At 33.5% G+C, this 18,906-nt stretch overlaps 1 protein-coding gene across 2 annotated transcripts in view; it reads left to right on the top strand.

Annotated features, from left to right (window-relative positions):
• Nucleotides 1–18,906, top strand: part of NS1 (Class II aminoacyl-tRNA and biotin synthetases superfamily protein) — a 242,321-nt gene that overhangs the window by 140,533 nt on the left and 82,882 nt on the right. For both annotated transcript variants that reach the window (XM_089814410.1, XM_089814409.1), the window contains exon 14: nt 17,620–17,746. In XM_089814410.1, coding sequence (XP_089670536.1) covers nt 17,620–17,746 — 127 coding nt within the window. The remainder of the gene's footprint in view (nt 1–17,619; nt 17,747–18,906) is intronic.

The raw sequence follows: 18,906 nt of genomic DNA, 5'->3' as shown, positions 1-18,906 counted from the left end.
AGTGGCCCCTAATAAGGCTAGTACCTTTAAGGCCTTTATGTTTGGGGCAAAGGTGATGATTTACATTGAGAAGAATATTGTGCATTTGACCTCCCCCGCTTTATACTAAGAGGAAGAGTGACTCTATTTTGGTGCGTGGTGGTATCTACATTGGGGATCTTGTTGTGCTGGCTTCAATGGCCATGGACAAAACTCGTGCTGGAAAATAGCATGATGCTAAAGTTGGTTGTAGCAAGAAGAAATGTGAGAGTAAGGACAAGGTGCCTTTGTTGGGTGATCTTGAGAGCTTGGTCAACCATGATGTCCTTGTTTCTGCTTATAAGACTGAAGATTCTAGGCTCTTTGGTGTCCCTCCTAATAAGGGTAAGACAAGGGCGTCCCCTGTTCAACTTTGTTTCTCAAACTTTGAGGATAAGGGAGAAGTTACCATTGAGGTCTTGTAGATTGCGAAAGCTCGAATCCACCAACTTTTTTAGGGTTCTGTGGTGGGCTTTTCATGAAATCAAGAGTTCGAACATCAAGTACAGTGCCTTCTCTGCAAAGTTTGAGGAGCTCCAATAGATATGTAGGGCTTTTGATGGTATACAGATTTTGGATCCCTCTTCTTCTGCCATATGGACTACTGACGAAAATAAATTAGTGATGGATTATGTGGAGGTTGAGGGGAAAGTCAGGGAGATGTTTGTGAAGAAGATGGAGAATTTGATTCACAAGGTTGATAAAATTGAATAGACCCTCAAGAAGATCATGGAGCATAGCTTTAAGATCATGAAATCTGCGGCAAAAAACATGAATACCCTTGTGGCTAGGTTGGAGTCCAATTATCTGGAGAAAGTTACCATGAATCTCGATCAAGAGAAAGAGGTGCTGGCAAGTTATGCTGAAGGTCTAGGAAAATGCACCAAGGCAAGTATGAAGAAAATATTAGTTTCTCTGCCTTTAGACATTGAAGATCTCAAGAAGGTAGATCAAAAAAATGATGAGCCAAATGGAGGAGGAGATTCCTGCGACTCTCAGTGACCTTGGTTAATTTTGTTTCTTTGTTGTCTACTGTTTTAGGGGTTTGATGGTTGTCTACTGGCTTTTTGTTAGGTTTGGTTGGAGGCTGGCTTTCGCTGGTTGTTTGTTTTGCTGGTCTGTTTTTTTATTTGGGGGCTTTTAGTGCTTAATCTTATGCAATAGCTTAGTAAAAGGTTTAAAACTCTTTTTGCATTAATCAAAGACTTGTGCTAGAAAGTGGACCTTTTACACACGGAGAGAAATTGTTTTAAAATGATGATATGACAACAACTTGAACTTTGCATGCAAATCAATTGAACAAGGGTTCTGAGGCTTATGATAACATTGAAAGTCATGATGAATCAATTTTTCTTTATGACAACAATTAATTTATGCATGATAATGTTTTGGATGACAAAACTGATAATATGAAAAGTTCCAAATTCGACAAGAGAGCGAATGTCATTGGGGTCCCCATTTCATTTCTTTTGAAATGGATAAGATCAACATGTTGTTAGAAGAAGGTCTATCAGACATTCTAGATGCGTCAGATCCCATACCGGCTATTTGCACCAGTGACACTCCTCTATGAGTGGCCATAGATAGAGCAGGGCATTTACTCATCGGCATGCATTTCATTCAGTGATTGATTTCTTTTTGCCTAGAAAGGACTCCTAGTCTCTCTCTTGGCCTCCTTTTTGGTTCTTTATTTGCTTTCTCTTGTTTTTGTTTGTATTTTTTTTTCGGACACCTTTGTGTGCTATTGTTGCTGTCAGCCTCATTGTTGTAATCCTCCAGTCCCATAGACCTTTTGTTGGACATTAATATCATTATCTTATCTTATCTTATCTACCTTTTGAATTTGTTGCAGCAGACGAGAATTGCCTATTGACCAAAGGGCTGTCCTAACTTGTGAGTCTAAATATTAGCAAAACGTTGACACTCAAGGGGCTGATTTGAATTACCAATCAAAGAAGGCATGCCAAGGTGATGGTGTTCATAGACATACTTTGAAGGATCGACTAAAGATCACCGATGATATGGTTGTTGCAGCTTAAGTATGTTATGATGATACTCATAGGATTGTTGAATATCTCTACTCTAAGGCTCATAATGAAAGGAGACAAAAGGTTATGGAGGGTGATTCATATTTTGCAGACTTATAGGTGGTCAAAGTAGCTCTTGAATAAATGAAATCTGAATATTTGCATTTACTTTCAGACATGAATAATACCTTAAGGATTGTTGAAGTGGATGCTAATGAATTGGAGGAAAAAGATGATGAGATCAATAAGCTCATCATGGAGCTTGAGGATACACGAGATATTGGAGAATACTCATGACTCTCCAAGAAGCAAAAAATCAGATTGATGCCACCAATCATTTCAAGGAGAAGGAGAACAAAGGAAGGACTGGTTTTATCAATGAGGTCAACAAGAAACCTTACAACATACAACTAACTTATGATTTACACAAACTGTTTGAAAAGAACTAGTGGTTAAATTTTGAACCACCTAGAATGCTGTTATGAGTTTGGAGTAAAAGACAATCATCAGTTGATTGACAATTCTTTGTCTGAGGTAGATGCTGATTGGGTATTTGATAATCCATCCTTCAAGTTGGATGAGGAAGTTTTTCCCAATTGTGGTAATGAGAATGGAATTGATTGTAGGATTTGGTACCTAGGAGCAGTTTCTAGTGATGAGATTTGGTCACTGAATTCTAGCAGTGGATCAATTTCTAGTATCAGTACTACTACCCACTTTTCGATCAGCTTATGTTCTAATTCTGATCTATAGGTGAGTTAAAAAAATGAGTAGTTCCTTGTTGACAGTGGATGGTATGTATGAATTGATTAGAGGAGATAGTTTTCTAGCCACTATCATACTAATGACTAATATATATTCGATGGTGTTTTAGATTGTTTACTATTGTACTAGTTGATTCACAACATTGGTGTTGACCTTAGTCATGGGGTAGTTTTTTTTGTGAACTTGCAGGCTTCAGTGCAGTTTGTTGTGGGACATCTTTTGGGTACTTAACTTCTGTTTTGGACAATTTGGGCTACTACAGTGAGTTCATAACATCAATATGTGTGCTTTTAGATGATTATGGGTTGTTTTGAGTGAGTTGGGTTTGTTGGAATACTCAGTTTTCCTAGACTAGCACGTGAAGGCCAATCGTCGATGTCATTTTTTGAGTTGTTGACCATAGTGGTAATACTTGGACCATGATTGGCAGGAAGTTTGCTGAGGTGGTCTCTCTTGAGTTACTTTGGCAGGATATATTGCATGGCATTGATCTCAACCCTCTTAAAGTTTTCAGATCTATGTTAGTTATTCTAGCTTGTACCAACAAGTTAGGATGAGTTGATATGATTTTTTCATGTGCCTTTGATGCAGGTGATGCACTTTGATGGGAAATCATCTGGAGTTTGAGAGTTATTCGATGATGATAGCTCCTTGAGATATTTCTATCTCGTTATATTTGATAGTTGTAACAGTGTGATGATTTAGTATCTTGGCATTGACATGTTTGGCGGTTTACTCATAGTGGGACCTTGTTGAGTTGCTTCACAACTACAAGTATGGTAATGTTTATATCAAATTAGCACAATTGATTGGTGGAGCAACATTCCCAAGGTTGATATGGGAGGATTGTGATGCTCCCTTTTTAAGATATTAATTTTTAATTAAACAATTAAGTTGTCAAATTATATCAAATTTAATTACAACAAAATTTAATTATTAAATAAAGTACTAAAATGACTTTAATCGAGTTCAGTTAATAATTAGTAGTCATTTAATCATTGTTTCCTTAATTTTAAATTTATATAGGGGAATAAAAAGGAACAAAGAAAAGGAATACAAAGAGATAGGTAGAGGAAAAACAAAGAGTCACAAGAATGTGTTATTAAAGAACATTGAGAGGCCCTGTGTTATTAAAGAACATTGAGAGGCCCATTCTCAACATGCTTGGCTTATTATTATCTCTTAGAAAATTTGGGAGCTTCTAGCTTGCGGTTTTCAAACTTGAGGACAAAAATCTTATGGATTTCTTGGTGGATTGGGCAGAAACCCAATTCATTTCTTTGTTGGATTTGTGATTGCGTTCACTAGTAGACAAATTTGTGAAGTTTTCATTAGACGACAAATTTGTGAAGTTTTCATCATAAGACAAACTTATAGTGATAGGGGTATTTTATATCTATTTGGAAAATGAAAATGTAATGATTTATCTATTTTGATACAAGTATTCATTTTTAATTTGAGATCTCTATTTCAATTTGATATCATATGAGTTTCAATATAATCTTTTTTTTTGATAGGTAAAAGGCCATGAGGCCCAAGATTGTGTTAGATTTAAAAACCCATCTCAATTGGGCACTAAAGATCAAAGATGGATTGATATCCTTGGTGTAGCCCTTAAATAAATATCTCAGTGTAATGTAACCAATTTTAACACCTGTTTTGATTTCCGAATTTATAACTTTGCTCTTGATGCTTCCTTGTGAACATAACATGAAAATTAAACTTAGCTATGATCAAGTTGTTAGAACAAAAATAAGTATGCTTTATAATAAAAAATGAAACTTATCTCCTATTAACTTTAATTTTAAAATCAAATAGTATATAAGGAAAAGTTTTGAATAATCGAAAATATCTCACTTGTTAACATTAAACTTCCATGATATCCACTAACTTTAACATGTGTATTTTGCCAGTAAAAATTCTAAACCAATTTCGCTTCAAGAACACTTGTCTAACTTATACTTATAATATTAGCTTGTCTTATTAAAATCTCTTCTCCATCTGTTCCTTTGTTAGCAAGATTATCTGCTTCTCTATTACCTTCCCTATAAATATGTGTTACGATTGTTCTTTGGATTGATCAACAATGGCTAGGGCATATTTAAGACGAGAATTAAGGATCCAGTTTGGGGTCTCTCTTTTTCCTAATACATTTAGGATAATTTGCGAGTCTCCTTCAATAACTAATTTGTTAATACCTATCTCTCTACTTAGAGTTAAGCCTTCTATTAGGGCCTCTAATTCAGCTAAGTTATTAGACATTACTCCTCAAGGTTTGGTGCATTTAGTTAGGCATGAACCGTTAACTGAACAAATAATTTATCCTAAGTTTGCTGGAACTGGATTACCTCTAGATGCTCCATCAAAATTTAACTTTGATCATCCTGTAGGAGGAGGTTCCCATTTACATTCTTTCTTAGCAATCATATTGGATTTTGTGTATATCATTGGTGGATTAATTAGTTTAAACCAATTTTTATGCATATCTACATCCCACTCTCAAAAGGAACCTCCCTCCTTATATGAGTTTATGAGATTATTGTTAGCTACCTCAATAATACAAGCCTCCAATTTATTAAAAAAGGATGTTAGATCCATCTTCTCATCACAAAAAATTCCTCCATTCCTTTCTTTCCATAATTCCCATAGAAGTATGGAAGGGGATATTTTGCATAAATTACTATAAACCTTAGAAGAACCATATTTTGGCTAACCTTTTAAAAAATTTAATAGGTTATCAGGGAATGTGGTTTGCCAGTTTAATTTCTTACATATCCAATACCAACAATTCTTAGCAAGGAGACAATCATAAAGCAAGTGTTTAGATGTTTAAGATTCTTTTTTGCAAAGTGGGCATCTAGATGGTCCTTCAAAACCTGTCTTGGTAAACCTATCTGTCGTTAGAATTCTCTTTTGGAGAACTGCCCAAAGGAAGATACTTGCTTTCGGAAGACATGCTAGATCTCAACATAGATTTAGAGGGATGTCAATCTTATCCAATTGTTGAGAATTTATTATCTTTTCATACCCTAGTTTGACTTTATAATTTCCATCTTTCGAGACTTCCCAAATTAATTCAACTTTACTATCTTTATGATTTGCCTGCCTAGTTTTTAAAAATTGATAAAAAATGTACTTTTCCTATGATGGATGTAGAGTTTGATCTAGAGTTTTCTAGTGCCATCCTCTATATTGATTATCGTTAATTTAAATCTATAATCACTCACACTCTTACCCCACAGAATTGAAAGAGTGTTTTTGATGTTTATAAGTAGATTTATACTATCTGATAAAGGGAGTCCATCCCATGAATATCCCCAAAATAATCCATCCTGCCCTAAACCGATATATCAAGTTAAGTGATTAGCTATTAATTAGCGACAGTTCAACATAAAGTTCCATATTCTTGAACCTTTTGGAGGATTTTTAGTTAAAGACAAAGGATTATTATTGTTTAAATATTTATGTTATGAAATTTTGGCCCATTCACTATTTTGTTCTTTAAACATTCTCCAAATAAGTTTTCCCCCTAGCGCCTCATTTTGCCAACTCAAATTTTTTATGCCGAGGCCTCCAATTTCTTTAGGTCTACATATTTTTTCCCATTTTATCAAAGGCTATTTTTTCTTATCTCCAGTACCTTGGCAGAAGAAATTTTAAAGTTTAGAGTCTAATTTCCTTTTCACACCTCTGGGTAGGGGAAGACATGACATTATGATATGTGGAGATGGCCAAAAGTACTGCTTTGATCAATCATTCTACTAGCTTTAGTAAACTAGTTCCCTTTCCAACTTTCCATTTTTTTAACCAATTTTTCTAAAATCATATCGCAAGCTTTACTTTCTCTAATGCTTTTTAAAGTTGAATACCAATGTATTTGCATGGAAAGGTTCCTTTTTGAATTCCATTATTCTACAAATTTCTCTCTCCATTTCCTCTATGGTATTAATAAAGAAAATTTGTTATCGTTTACTTTTTGGTCTAATGCTTCCATATAATTATTTATTATTTGCTTAAAATTTTGAGGTTCTTCCAAAGTTCTTTCTCCTAGTAGAATTGTATCATCTTCAACTTGTTGATGTATTATTTTAGGGACCTCCTCAGTTATTGTGATTCCTCTAATTTTCTTTTCAATTTGAGCCTTTATTATAGCTTCGGCAAAAGCTTGTGTCATAATAATGGAAAGAAAAGGTGATACAGGATTGCCTTGTCTTATTCCTCTAGATATGCTAAAAAAATCTTTAGGTGTACCATTTAGAAGAAGGGAGATTTTTGGTGTCGAAATGTAGTTATATATTAAGTTGATCCATTAACGAGAGAATCCAAAAGCTTCAAGTGTTTTACATAAGAATCTCCAATCTGATTTATTGTAGGCTTTTTGGATATTTAACTTCATTAGCATACAATATTCCTTATTAATTTGTACAGAATGAATTACTTCTTGGATTACGATAATACCATTGAGAATTGACCTATTAGGAACAAAACTTGTCTGTTCCTCTGAAATGAGCTTTGGTAGTACTTTTTTAAGTCTGTAGGCTAGTGCTTTTGAGAGTATTTTTACATTGTTTTACACAAGGCTATGGGCCTAAACTCTTTTGGATCCATATGTTCAATTTTCTTTGGAATTAAAGCTAGAAATGTATTGCTAATTTCAATTAGAAGGGATCCAGAATTCATAATTGTCTCAATAGCCTTCCAAAGGTTGTCTCCTAGAATATCCCAACATTTTTGAAAGGAAAAGTCTTGAAAGCCATCAGAGACTGGAGATTTATCAGGATTAAGTTGAAAAGGGCATCTTTAATTTCTTCTTTGGTAAATTTCTTATTTAAGATTTTATTATCTTCTGTGGTTCTTAATTTCGGAATAGATCCTAACATCTTATTTTGAGCTATTAAATTTGATGATTCAAAATTATTAAGGATATTTGTATAATAATATATGAAGGTTTCCACTATCTCATTTGGGTTGTCAATTACCCCTTCTGAATTATCCTTGATTTTTGTTATTCTATTAATATTTCTCCTATCAATAGTACTATTATCAAATTCTTCTACATTTCTGTCGCCTTCTAACAACCATGTTTCTCTTGATTTTTGTTTCTAGAATATTTCTTCTTTAGCTTGTATATCTTCCTGTTTAGCTAGAAGTTCTTTTTCTTTGACATATTTTTCATTATCCAGTCCTACCCTAATGACTTCTTTGTTCAATTTTTTCAATTCTTCCTCATTCTCTATTTTCGCTATAAATATGTTATTAAAATGATCTTTATTCCTTTTTTTTTAATGATTTCAATTTGGCTATGAAGCAAAACATCCTTGATCCTTAAAATTTCTCTTCGTGCCACCATTGATATATATTATTAAGAAATTCTTTATTTAAAGACCACATTTTCTTACTCAAATGGATTTCTTGATGGTTTTTGTGATTCACCTATTTGTAGTCCCAACTGGATAGTGATAAGATCCTGCATTAGGGAGAACGAATTTATTGAAAGGATGGTTAAAAGATATAAAATTTTCTTTAAATATAAATTTGTCCAATCTTTTTGCTATATTAAAAGAAGCCATCTCGTCTAATATTTTATGTGAAGACTTCGCCAAACATTGGAATGTCAATAAGGTTATCCTTTGCGAACCATGCTTTGAAATCTAACCTAGTTGATGGTTGTGGATCCACCTGCTTTTTCTCCTAAATCTATAATTGCATTAAAATCTCCCCCATCAAAACATTTTCTTGTAGACTTGACTCTAAATAATTGCTAATGTCATTCCAAATTTCTTTCTTATTGCTAAGTAGGAATTGAATTTTTCTTTTGAAGCTTTTTACTCTCCCCCCATCTAATTATTATTGGATACAAGTGGAGTGAAATCTACCCTCCTTGGATCCCATGTAATACCAATCACATCTGAGGTCCCTACTAAACCAACTAGTTCTGTTTTCCAAGAACCTAGTTTTCTTCTAAAATTTTCTCCTTTTTTGTTAAGTTTCAATTCTTGTATTAATACTATATCCAATTCAAATAATGTTAAATTACGCTTGAGAAATGCCCCTAACATTCCATGTTGTTAGCCTCATGACTCTGTGGGAAGGAACTTCCCCTTCATTGCATAGAATATCGTTAATCTTTTCTTGGTTACCAGCCTGGCATGTAGCTGCTCTTAAGTTCAGCTAAGGATTTTCTTTCTCTTTTTTTGCTTTGTTTTGAAAAGAATTCAAAAGATATCATTCCTAAAAGATCTCTTTATTGTGCCGTTAGGAATGATATCTTTTGAATTCTTTTCTGAGAATAGTGCGATCTTAAGGTGTTCTAAATCATTCAGGTTGAGAGTCTCTACAGTTCTTTCTTTTTGAGAAGCTTCTTCTATTTGATCCTTGTTGATATACCTTGTCAAGCCAATATTTTCTTCTTCTATTGGTTTATTATCTTCATATGTCTTGTTCAGTACCAATATTTCTCCTTTTTGAGATTTAGTTATCTTATCCGTTTGAGTTTCAGTTTCTGGGATATTAATTACCTCTTGATTATTTGATCCATCTTGTCTATTTTCGTGATTCTCATTTAGTCTTTCCTCCGAGTTCAATGGCTGGTTTGGATCTATACTTGCTTGTTTTAGACTTTTGTTTGTCTTTTGTGGCTGGGCGCTAATATTATCTATTTCATCTTTCTTACTCTATTCGAAACTATTGTCTCCTGACTCAATTTGAGTGAGTGCCTGGAAGTGCTCTTTATGGACTTTGTCCCATAGGATTAGTTGATCACTAATATAATTATGGATAAGCATTGTGTAATGAATCAACTTGCTGTGAATAATCAGATTTGTTCTAATATCTTCTATAAATAGATTATATTGTATACAAATTTTGCATTGATGTAATCTGTTGATATTTTCCTCAATGTTGTTGCTTTCCACTATATTCGTAGCATTCTCTTCAGAAGAGTTTATTCTGCCCTCTATGTGATCCTTGTTTGTTTGTTGTTCTTGTACTTGAGTGATATCTTTGTTAATGGGTATTTTCTCCATATCTTCTGCCACTATTTCCCATCTGCTATGTCTTGTGCTAGGTAGCATATTTCACTAGCAAGATTCAGTTGCTGCATACATAAATTGTTGTTTGCTGCCCTCGTTGCTAGTAAGTTTTGATGATCCAAGTTGTCATATAAAGGTTTTCTTGTTTGAGGCTTATTCCTTTGGTAGGTTGATGAATAGACATGTTTATGATTTGTATTCCTTTCAATAAACCTTGGGATTGCTGTCCTATTAGATTCCATTACGATTATTTCTTGGATATTTCCCTCATTTTTAAAATCTTATATTGTAAATTGATTGGTTTGTAACTTTGTGGTAATTTTAATTGGCTTAAAATCTTTTCGCCCTACTTCCAAATTTATTAGAAATTTGATGTCATTGAAATTTCAATAATTAGATTCGATGCCTATGAGTTCATCTATGGCGGAACCTATATGTTTTAAGATTTGGAAATGAACTAGTTCTACTAGTAAAGATTTGGTGTAAACCCAAGTTGGGATTGTAGTTTGTTTACTGAAGATTCACTAAAGTTTGGCTCCCATTTGAAGAATTTAACATTGAAACCTTTATAAAAACATAAAGATTCTGAAAGAAATTCATCCCTAATAAATTTACTTTTACACTAAAGATATACCAAATGCTTGGAAACAGTTGATATACTTACCCGTTCCTCAGAAAAGTCTTCCAACCATTTTGCTAAATTAGGATCACTTGAATTTGAACCATTCCAATATGCAAAAAGTCCCAAATTTTGGCACTCCATCCAGCAGCTCTCATTGTAGTTGTTACTAATGATTAAGAAGCTATCCTTACTATTATCTCTGTTCTCACCAAACCTTGAAAAGTCATTAATCCCTCCAAATACCTGCTTAATGTTTGGAGAATATTCTTGAAACCCATCAACTATAGATCTTTTAAGACTCGCAGATTGGCCTGGATTGGGATTTTGATTGGAGAAATCTCTCCTGTGTGGCGGTATGTATTTCATAGATTGCTTAATATCTAAATGAATTGGGTGGACTTCGTTGCCCTTGCCTTGGTTACCGTGAACAATTTCTCATGATTTCTCTATATTGTTAAATTACTCGATTAGGTTTATTTATTTGAATTCACTAATTTATGTATAAATACGAAAGGTTCTCAATCCTTTTAACATGGTTATAATTTGATATAAAACTCTGATATATGTAAACTTTGTGAAGCACTTGACAATAATATATATATATATATATATATATATATATATATATATTAATTGACTCCTTATTTAATGTCTTCATCAGATTACTTGAAAAATGTTTCTACATGGTCTTGGAAAATGGCAAGGTCAAATACAAATATATAAAAGAAGGGGGGTAAGAACTAGAGATGTGACCCCACATGCACCCCTTCAATTAAATGTCACATCAAACTGATTTCAAGGTTTAGCCGACGAGATAGAAGCAATTGCATTTGAGTCAACTTGGGTGCAACTATAGAAGAGTTGATGAGGCAATTGACACTGTGGCAGGAGCAAGGTACACCGAAACACATGTGGGTAAGATAAGAAAAGTCAAGGCTCGAAATCATATATTCCCAATGCATACATTATCGCTGACAAAGGAGTCAAGCATGAATACAGAGAGGCCACCAAAGGACATAATATATATGAAGATTTTGAATTATAAATTTAATTTATTATATGATTTATAATAATCATTATGAGAATATATATATATATATATATATATATATATATATATATATATATATATATATATAGTTTAATTTAGGAGTTAACCTTTTATATATATATATATATATATCTCGTGTTTAAATCGAATGAAGCTATAAAACATTAGCATGTATTAGCTATTTCGATTAGGGATTCCATGTATTAACTTGTGAGGCGGAAAAGCACATGGATGAAGCAAAATGACAAATGGATGTGAAAATGGGATATCAACATCCAAACTTGCCCGGATAACATTAAAGAAATAAAGAAGTTTGTCAATGAAAAATTCCGCAATATTCTGTGGACAAGACACATAGGGTGGAAAAAATCTTATTACATTAAAGAATTTAATCCTACTTCTAGTCATGATGAAAAGGCCTATATAAGAGCACCTATTAACTGGAAAGCAAAAATGTTGATGGCACAACTTAGAACTAGTTCACATTAGCTGCGATGTGAAACTGGTAGACAGCAAGTTCCAAAGGAAGAGTGGGCAGACAGAACATGTTTATTCTGTAATATGGGAACAGTTGAGACAGAGCAGCACTTTGTCAAGGAGTGCTTGGCTTACAATGACATCAGGTCTGGTTATACAAAAATACTGCAGAACAAGGACTTAAACTATTTATTCGAGGAAGATCAAGTGAAGAGAACAATGGATTTGATTATCAAACTTCAGAGAAGGAGAGACAAGTTAACCAAAACTTTGCAACTGACTAGTTCCGCTCCTGACTCGGGAGGGTGACTGCATGGGTCCCATAGACTACTTTAGTCTCGTGGACGTCATTAAAATCTATCATATCATGCTCATTTCATCAGATTTGGAATTTCCCTATTGGTTTTCTTCCCTCATCGGTGGATTACGCTCTATTTTTGCGCAGAACTCCACCTTTTTTTGAAGAATATCATTCCGACCCTTATTTAGTAGGCAACCATTATTGGATTTTTTACTGCATTGCTAGGCTCTGCATGCTTTGCACTGTTAGGTTTGGTCCTTATTTGGATTACTGGTGCCGAGCTAGGGTTAAAATTTGAAGATGGCGTTGTGTATTTTGTGAGATTGTAACAGCACTTGTGCAAGCCTCCTTGATTTTCGTCCATCTTTTGGTTATTGGTCATGATCTTTGAGATGCCTTTGGTAATTGTTGATTGTTTTCGATTTTCTACGGCTTGGGTTAGACCTTTGCCCAAAGTTTGCTCTGCTTAGATACTTTTCTTCTTTACGACATCATGCATGCATACACCATATTTGGTGTTGTAGAAAGGACGAGCTTTCCTTTTTTCCAATTTGTCTATGCCAGACGATGCCAATTGCTTTTGTGCCCTAATATAGGTAGATCACATTCCTTGGTGGTTTCCTGTAACCCTATTGGCGAAATCTTGATTCGTTTGGCATGGATTTTCTGCTTTCCTGAATTGTCGAGCTTCAAATAATCTTCAGCTAGGACCTCGAAAGAGTTAGACGCCTGAATAGTGAAATTGCAATTTTCTTGAGCTGTTGAAATTCATTCTGCCCTGCTTGGGCGGTTACTACGAATATTGTAAAATGTGCAAGCCATAATTTTTCTAACAAAACTTTGATTGCAGCGAAAATATCCCTTCTGAAGTTGCTGATTACTTTTTATAGAGAGAAACAAAAATAGTTATTGCTACATTATATTTCCATTGCCGGTTTTATGCTCATTGATCAATTTGTTGCTATTTCTTTTACCAATTGCTGATAATATAATCGTTTATAATCGCTAATGTTTGTTTACTGATTACAAAATGATAACTTTGTCATTAGTTTCCTTTCATGCAGCCTTTTCATGAATCACGTTTGATTCCCTGCTCTTACTGAGGAAGTGTGAGGGTTTTTTTGAGAATTCAGAGGTAGCTTTTGTATTTCAAAAAACATCTATTCCATGCAATTCGAATGCCTCAGGGTTTTCGCATCTGCCTTATCGGTGTTAAAGTTAAATTGAATATTTATTATTGAGTTTCAATATAATCTATTGGATGAATAGAAATCAATTTTCATGCAAAATTTTTGTATAAATTCCAATGGAACATTTAGAAAAAATCTGGAGCAAATATCCATAGGAGATATTATAATAACATTGGAATTTTTTTGAATCTTAGTTCGCATGTGGAGCTATTACTAGCAGCCTTCTAAGTTTTTTAATAATAAAGCTTATAAACAAAACATTAAAAGAAAACGACAGATAAAGTTTAACTTTTTTAAAATTTTAAGCATTGTGATACATCTGTAGAAAAATGCAAGAAACGCAAAATAAAAGAGTTTGTTTCATGTCTATCAAATAAAATTGTAGGAATTTTTTTATATACTTACCTCTTCTCAATTTTTGTAATGACCCTTTTGCACACTCTTCTAAGATTTATATTAAGTCTTCTCCCCAGTATAATTAATGGACTCTGACTAAATTATTGATTTCTGTGCCCTATTGTCTAAGTTTGTATTTCTCTCACCTTTTGGTCTGTCTGTTAACTTAATTGCTGAATGTATAATTTTAAGTATTGATAATATTCCAGCCAATTAATCCCTCCAGTGAATGACGTCATGTTGGCTATACATGTTTTTTGCTTCTCATATCAAGTATACAGATCTCAAGCCTAAGACGCCACATCTTCCACCATACCCATGTTAATAGTTTCTCTAAGTACCTTCTATGCAGTGTTATTGAAGACTCGTTCTTTCATTTAATCACTGTCTTAATATGCAGCTACCCTAACCCAGAAATACAGCTCTTATTCATGATATTATGGTGTCAGCTTGGTCTGTTTGTTTGCTTCTTCATCTTTAGTGTTGAGTGTTGATAAAGAGTTACAGTTGTTTTTGTAAAGATAATTTCTTCAGGTAACTGATATATTAATATTGCTGACACTTTTACCATCTTTGAGTGTATAACTATCAGCTACAGACTATAATCCCATACAATTCTCCTATATCTAATATATTATAAATTAGATGGTGGTAACTCACATTATTATTCTTCATACATTTATTGGCTCCTTTAAACCTCTATTGCTTTCTATTCTCCCTCACCTTCATCGCTGTTTATATGTTCTATATCCCCTTTATCACCTTATTCACTCCATATGATTAATACGATGGATTCAATGACTCGACATAAACCTTTATTTCCTTGGCAAACGGTAACAAGAATTTATAATACAATTTGATGATGCTTTCCTCTTCTACGATCAGACTAAGACCGTGTAGTCTGCAATGGATAACAAATGATCTCCCAAGGGATGATTGCAGATTCATATTCCTCCGTCTGAACCCTAGATCTGTATATGAGGCTGCTGATTGTCCATTGAGTTGCTACCTCCCCACCCAAGCTCCTCCATAAGCAGAGCAAGTGATCCATACTTATATTCTAATCGAATCCAAGTGTTGCATCTCAGACATACCCGACATTTCAAGGTTCAATTCCCTATTCCTCCTGCAATTACTACATTTTTGGTCTTGTAATTGATGATTGCTGGCATCTTGTGATCGTCCCCTTAATCACACTCCACTATTAAAACTCTTAGTCGCCACTGCTAATCATGATACATAATTATACTTTATAATATAACCTAAATGTTAAATGTCTTATCAATGTCTATGATCAATCATTTTCCCTTCAACAAAAATAGATGGTATGCTCAATGGTAATGGTCCCCTTATTAATCTTTACTGTTCCTACGTGATTATTGTTTTTCACTATTGAGAATGATATAAGTATAGGAACATAGGGGTTCTATGATAGTAATATTATAACATTATTTTAATGTTGGAGATAATATTAAAATTGTAAAGATTAATATTATAATATTGTTAATTGGATCAATTATATTGATTAGTAATGTTATTGGTAATTGATTAAGTGCCTCGATTAATCTTATTATTTTGATTAATATTAATTCTCAGATATTGATTATTGAGTAAGATTATAAATTATGATTAACATTAATATTATACTTATTATTATTATACTATAGATATCAATGTCATATTGACTAATTATATATTTATAAGCAATGTTATTTTAACTTATTATATTTGCATTGAGAAATATATTTGGTTATACCTACATCAGTTTCATCTCGTGACAGTTTTATTATATGATTTTGGTAGCTATGAATGCTGGCACATGCGTAGGAATAACAATGTGACCATTGCTGAATCGTCAATGAGTTGTCTTCAAGTCTCTTTGTTGAATGACAATCATGAAGGATGGATTAGGCTTTTGTTACAATATGTCTTTTGCAATTAAAATAAATTTATTTTAGTTTTTGAAATGCTTTAATTGACATTTTTAGGATTAGGAATTTGTTAAGGGTAAGCAAATCTAAGTCAAGAGTTATGTTTTTTAAGAAAATCATAAGAAATGTGACAGGTTATTTGCAGGTTCAATGGGATCCATGTGGATCCTCCTTGGGTTTGTTTTGACAAATCCAACTCTCCTTTTTAATGTCAAAGTTTGTAGGGGAACTATACCAAACTATGGATTTGGTTCAAATTGGACCTGAATCTGGCCAATCATCAAGTGTATCTAGTAACATGATATAAATGGATTAAAAATGTAAGGATTATTAGGGAACAATAAATTCCCTTTCACAACTTGCATTGCAGAAACAAAACATGTATTTGTAAAAAGCAAGGTTGCATGGGTACTCGTACCCACACCCCTGGTACTCGTACCCACGTACCCAAGTACCGGGTACACGTATCCCACGTACCGGGTACTTGGTGGAGAGCATCATAGCTAAGGACCTTGATTAAGATTCTGAATTTTTTTTTTGGTTTTTTGTTTTTGTATTAGCTGCTTGTTTATCAAACTTAATTCAATACCAAATCAGTTTGAAACTTTGATACTCATTAACAATAAACTTTATCACTGTTCAAATCAAAAGTTTATCATTTGCAATATGTGATTGTCATATGGTTTATGATCTTCTTGTTCATGTTTAAAGTCTGCCTTCTTTGTTATGCATCTAAGGATTTATCATGTATTATTATTTCAAACATATAGCAAATCTGAAACTGAAAACAGTACATTACATTTGCAAACTTTATCACTGTTCTTGTTTTGAAAAACCATTGTCATGACTCATAAAATCAGATTTTTTATAAATATAAAAGTTTAATTTTTAAATAAGTTTGAAATACCCAAGTACCTCCGTCCCCTATTATGAAAAATACTTTAAACATTCAGCAATAGCATATATATATATTTGACTTATGGCTCATATTTTCAAATTTCTTGTTTTGAATGCTTAATGTCATGACTCATGACAGATATTTTGATTTTTATATTTTCTATAAAATATTAATTATATAGAAAAAATTAGGCATGCACACGTACCCCCGTCCCCTATTTTGAAAAATATGCGTACCCGTACCCGCTCCCGTACCCGTTCCCGTTCCCGTACCCACGTACCCATGCAACCTTGGTAAAAAGCTTTGCAAATTTAGAATATGTAAACTTAATAATTTCAACGAGGCTGGAAGCAATAGCCAACCAATGTTTAAGCATTTTTTTATGGACAACAATATACAATTTAAGTCCCATGGAAATAACCAGCTTCAGTTAGTGATGACTAATCAATTTGATGAACTAGAAAAACTAATTTCAAGTTTGGTGGCCTTAATTTTTTTAATCTAATTCACTTGCTTTCTGTCATGGAGTCATGAAGACAAATTCTTTATTTGTAAAAAATTGTGAATAACAATTGTTTTGATTTGTTGACCTTTCTCTTGTGTTATGATGTTGTAAATACCTGATTATTGATGCTTTCAAATATGTCACCAAATAGTATTTGTATTGAGAATAATCAATAGTTGAAAAGCTCAACCTAGCTAACATTGGTTTTTTCTATTATGGATTTAAGATGTTGGTTTCTGAAAAAGACAAATTTCTTCCTTGTCAATATTATGAAATTGTTTGTGTTTCTTTTGTTATTTTATATTTTATATAGACACTGATTTTCTTCTTTTGATAATTTTTTATGTGTTGCGATACATACCTATCATATCTAATTTTTATTTAATAAGCTAATTAAATAATTCTAGGTAGGTGAGCTGATTGGTGGAAGCCAACGTGAGGAGCGCCTTGAATTATTAGAGTCTCGAATGGAAGAGCTAGGGCTCGACAAGGAAACATATTGGTGGTATCTTGATTTAAGGCGTTATGGTTCAGGTATGTTTGCATAGATTTTGTTTGAAAATTTGATGCATGATAAGCTTGATTTATATACTTGCCACGTTGAGTATGTTTTGTTGAACACACACCAGAGGCTGAGAGGGAGTAGGGTGAATCAACATAAACAATAACCCTTACTTAGATAATCAACCATCAATGTTATCGACCATGCAACTTATTATCTAAACAATGAACTAAAACAATAACACATGGAGACCAAGATATTTATATGTGGAAAACCCAATCTGGGAAAAACCATGATGAGCACTTGCCCACAAAGATAAATCACTAATATACTGTTTGATTACAAAGAGAGTAGGAGCTTACTGCTTTGAACTTGGGAACAAAGGCTCACTACCCATAGAACATTGAACATAGATAGGAGCACACTACTCTAGACTTGCAAATAGAGTTGCACTACCAAAGTAGCAAGATGTAGAAAAGGACTTGTGCAACCAAGACTCATTGTCCTAGGGACAAGGTACATACAACTTTCCACAATAGATAAAGATCAATTCTTCTAATAATGCATGTGTTCTGCTGCTCCTGCAGAACTTTGTCAATCACAGAAACACATTGTCTCTGCCTTTACTTTGCTGCAACAGTCTCAAATAGCTATTACATAAATTCACTTATTCTCTTTCGAAACTATAGTCATAGATCTTCACTTGCTCGCTCGCTATAATCTTCTTACCATTTGCCAAAGCACATAGTATACTTATATACAACTTAGGTCATTGAAATTACAACAAGGTCAGCTATGCCAGAAACAAACTACAAGTTGACCATGCCAAAAACATATTACAATAAGATGCCATGCCAAGAACATCCCGATAAAAACATAAGTCACACATAACATGAACCCATAAGAGAAAAACATTAAATACAATATAGGTCACACATAGTATAAAGCTATAAACCCATCTGGGTAAGAGATAATCATCAAATGCAATACTTGGACCAGAATTATGAAGCATGTTCCACTTCTAAAGAGAGAGGGGGCCACTAACATGCTACATGTAACCCAATACCAAATCTGCAATTACTGGAACAACTTCCACAGTTATCTCAAATGTGTAGCATCACACCATGCAAAGAACCAATCACTTACTACTTGTATCCGGACCTCCACACACCATGGTAAGATCTAAACACCA

The sequence above is a fragment of the Cupressus sempervirens genome, chromosome 2, assembly GCF_028749045.1.
Source record: "Cupressus sempervirens isolate cs-2001-9-10 chromosome 2, ASM2874904v1, whole genome shotgun sequence".
NCBI lineage: Eukaryota > Viridiplantae > Streptophyta > Pinopsida > Cupressales > Cupressaceae > Cupressus > Cupressus sempervirens.
Note: the sequence above shows the minus strand (reverse complement) of the source record. Positions and strands in the feature narration are given on the sequence as shown.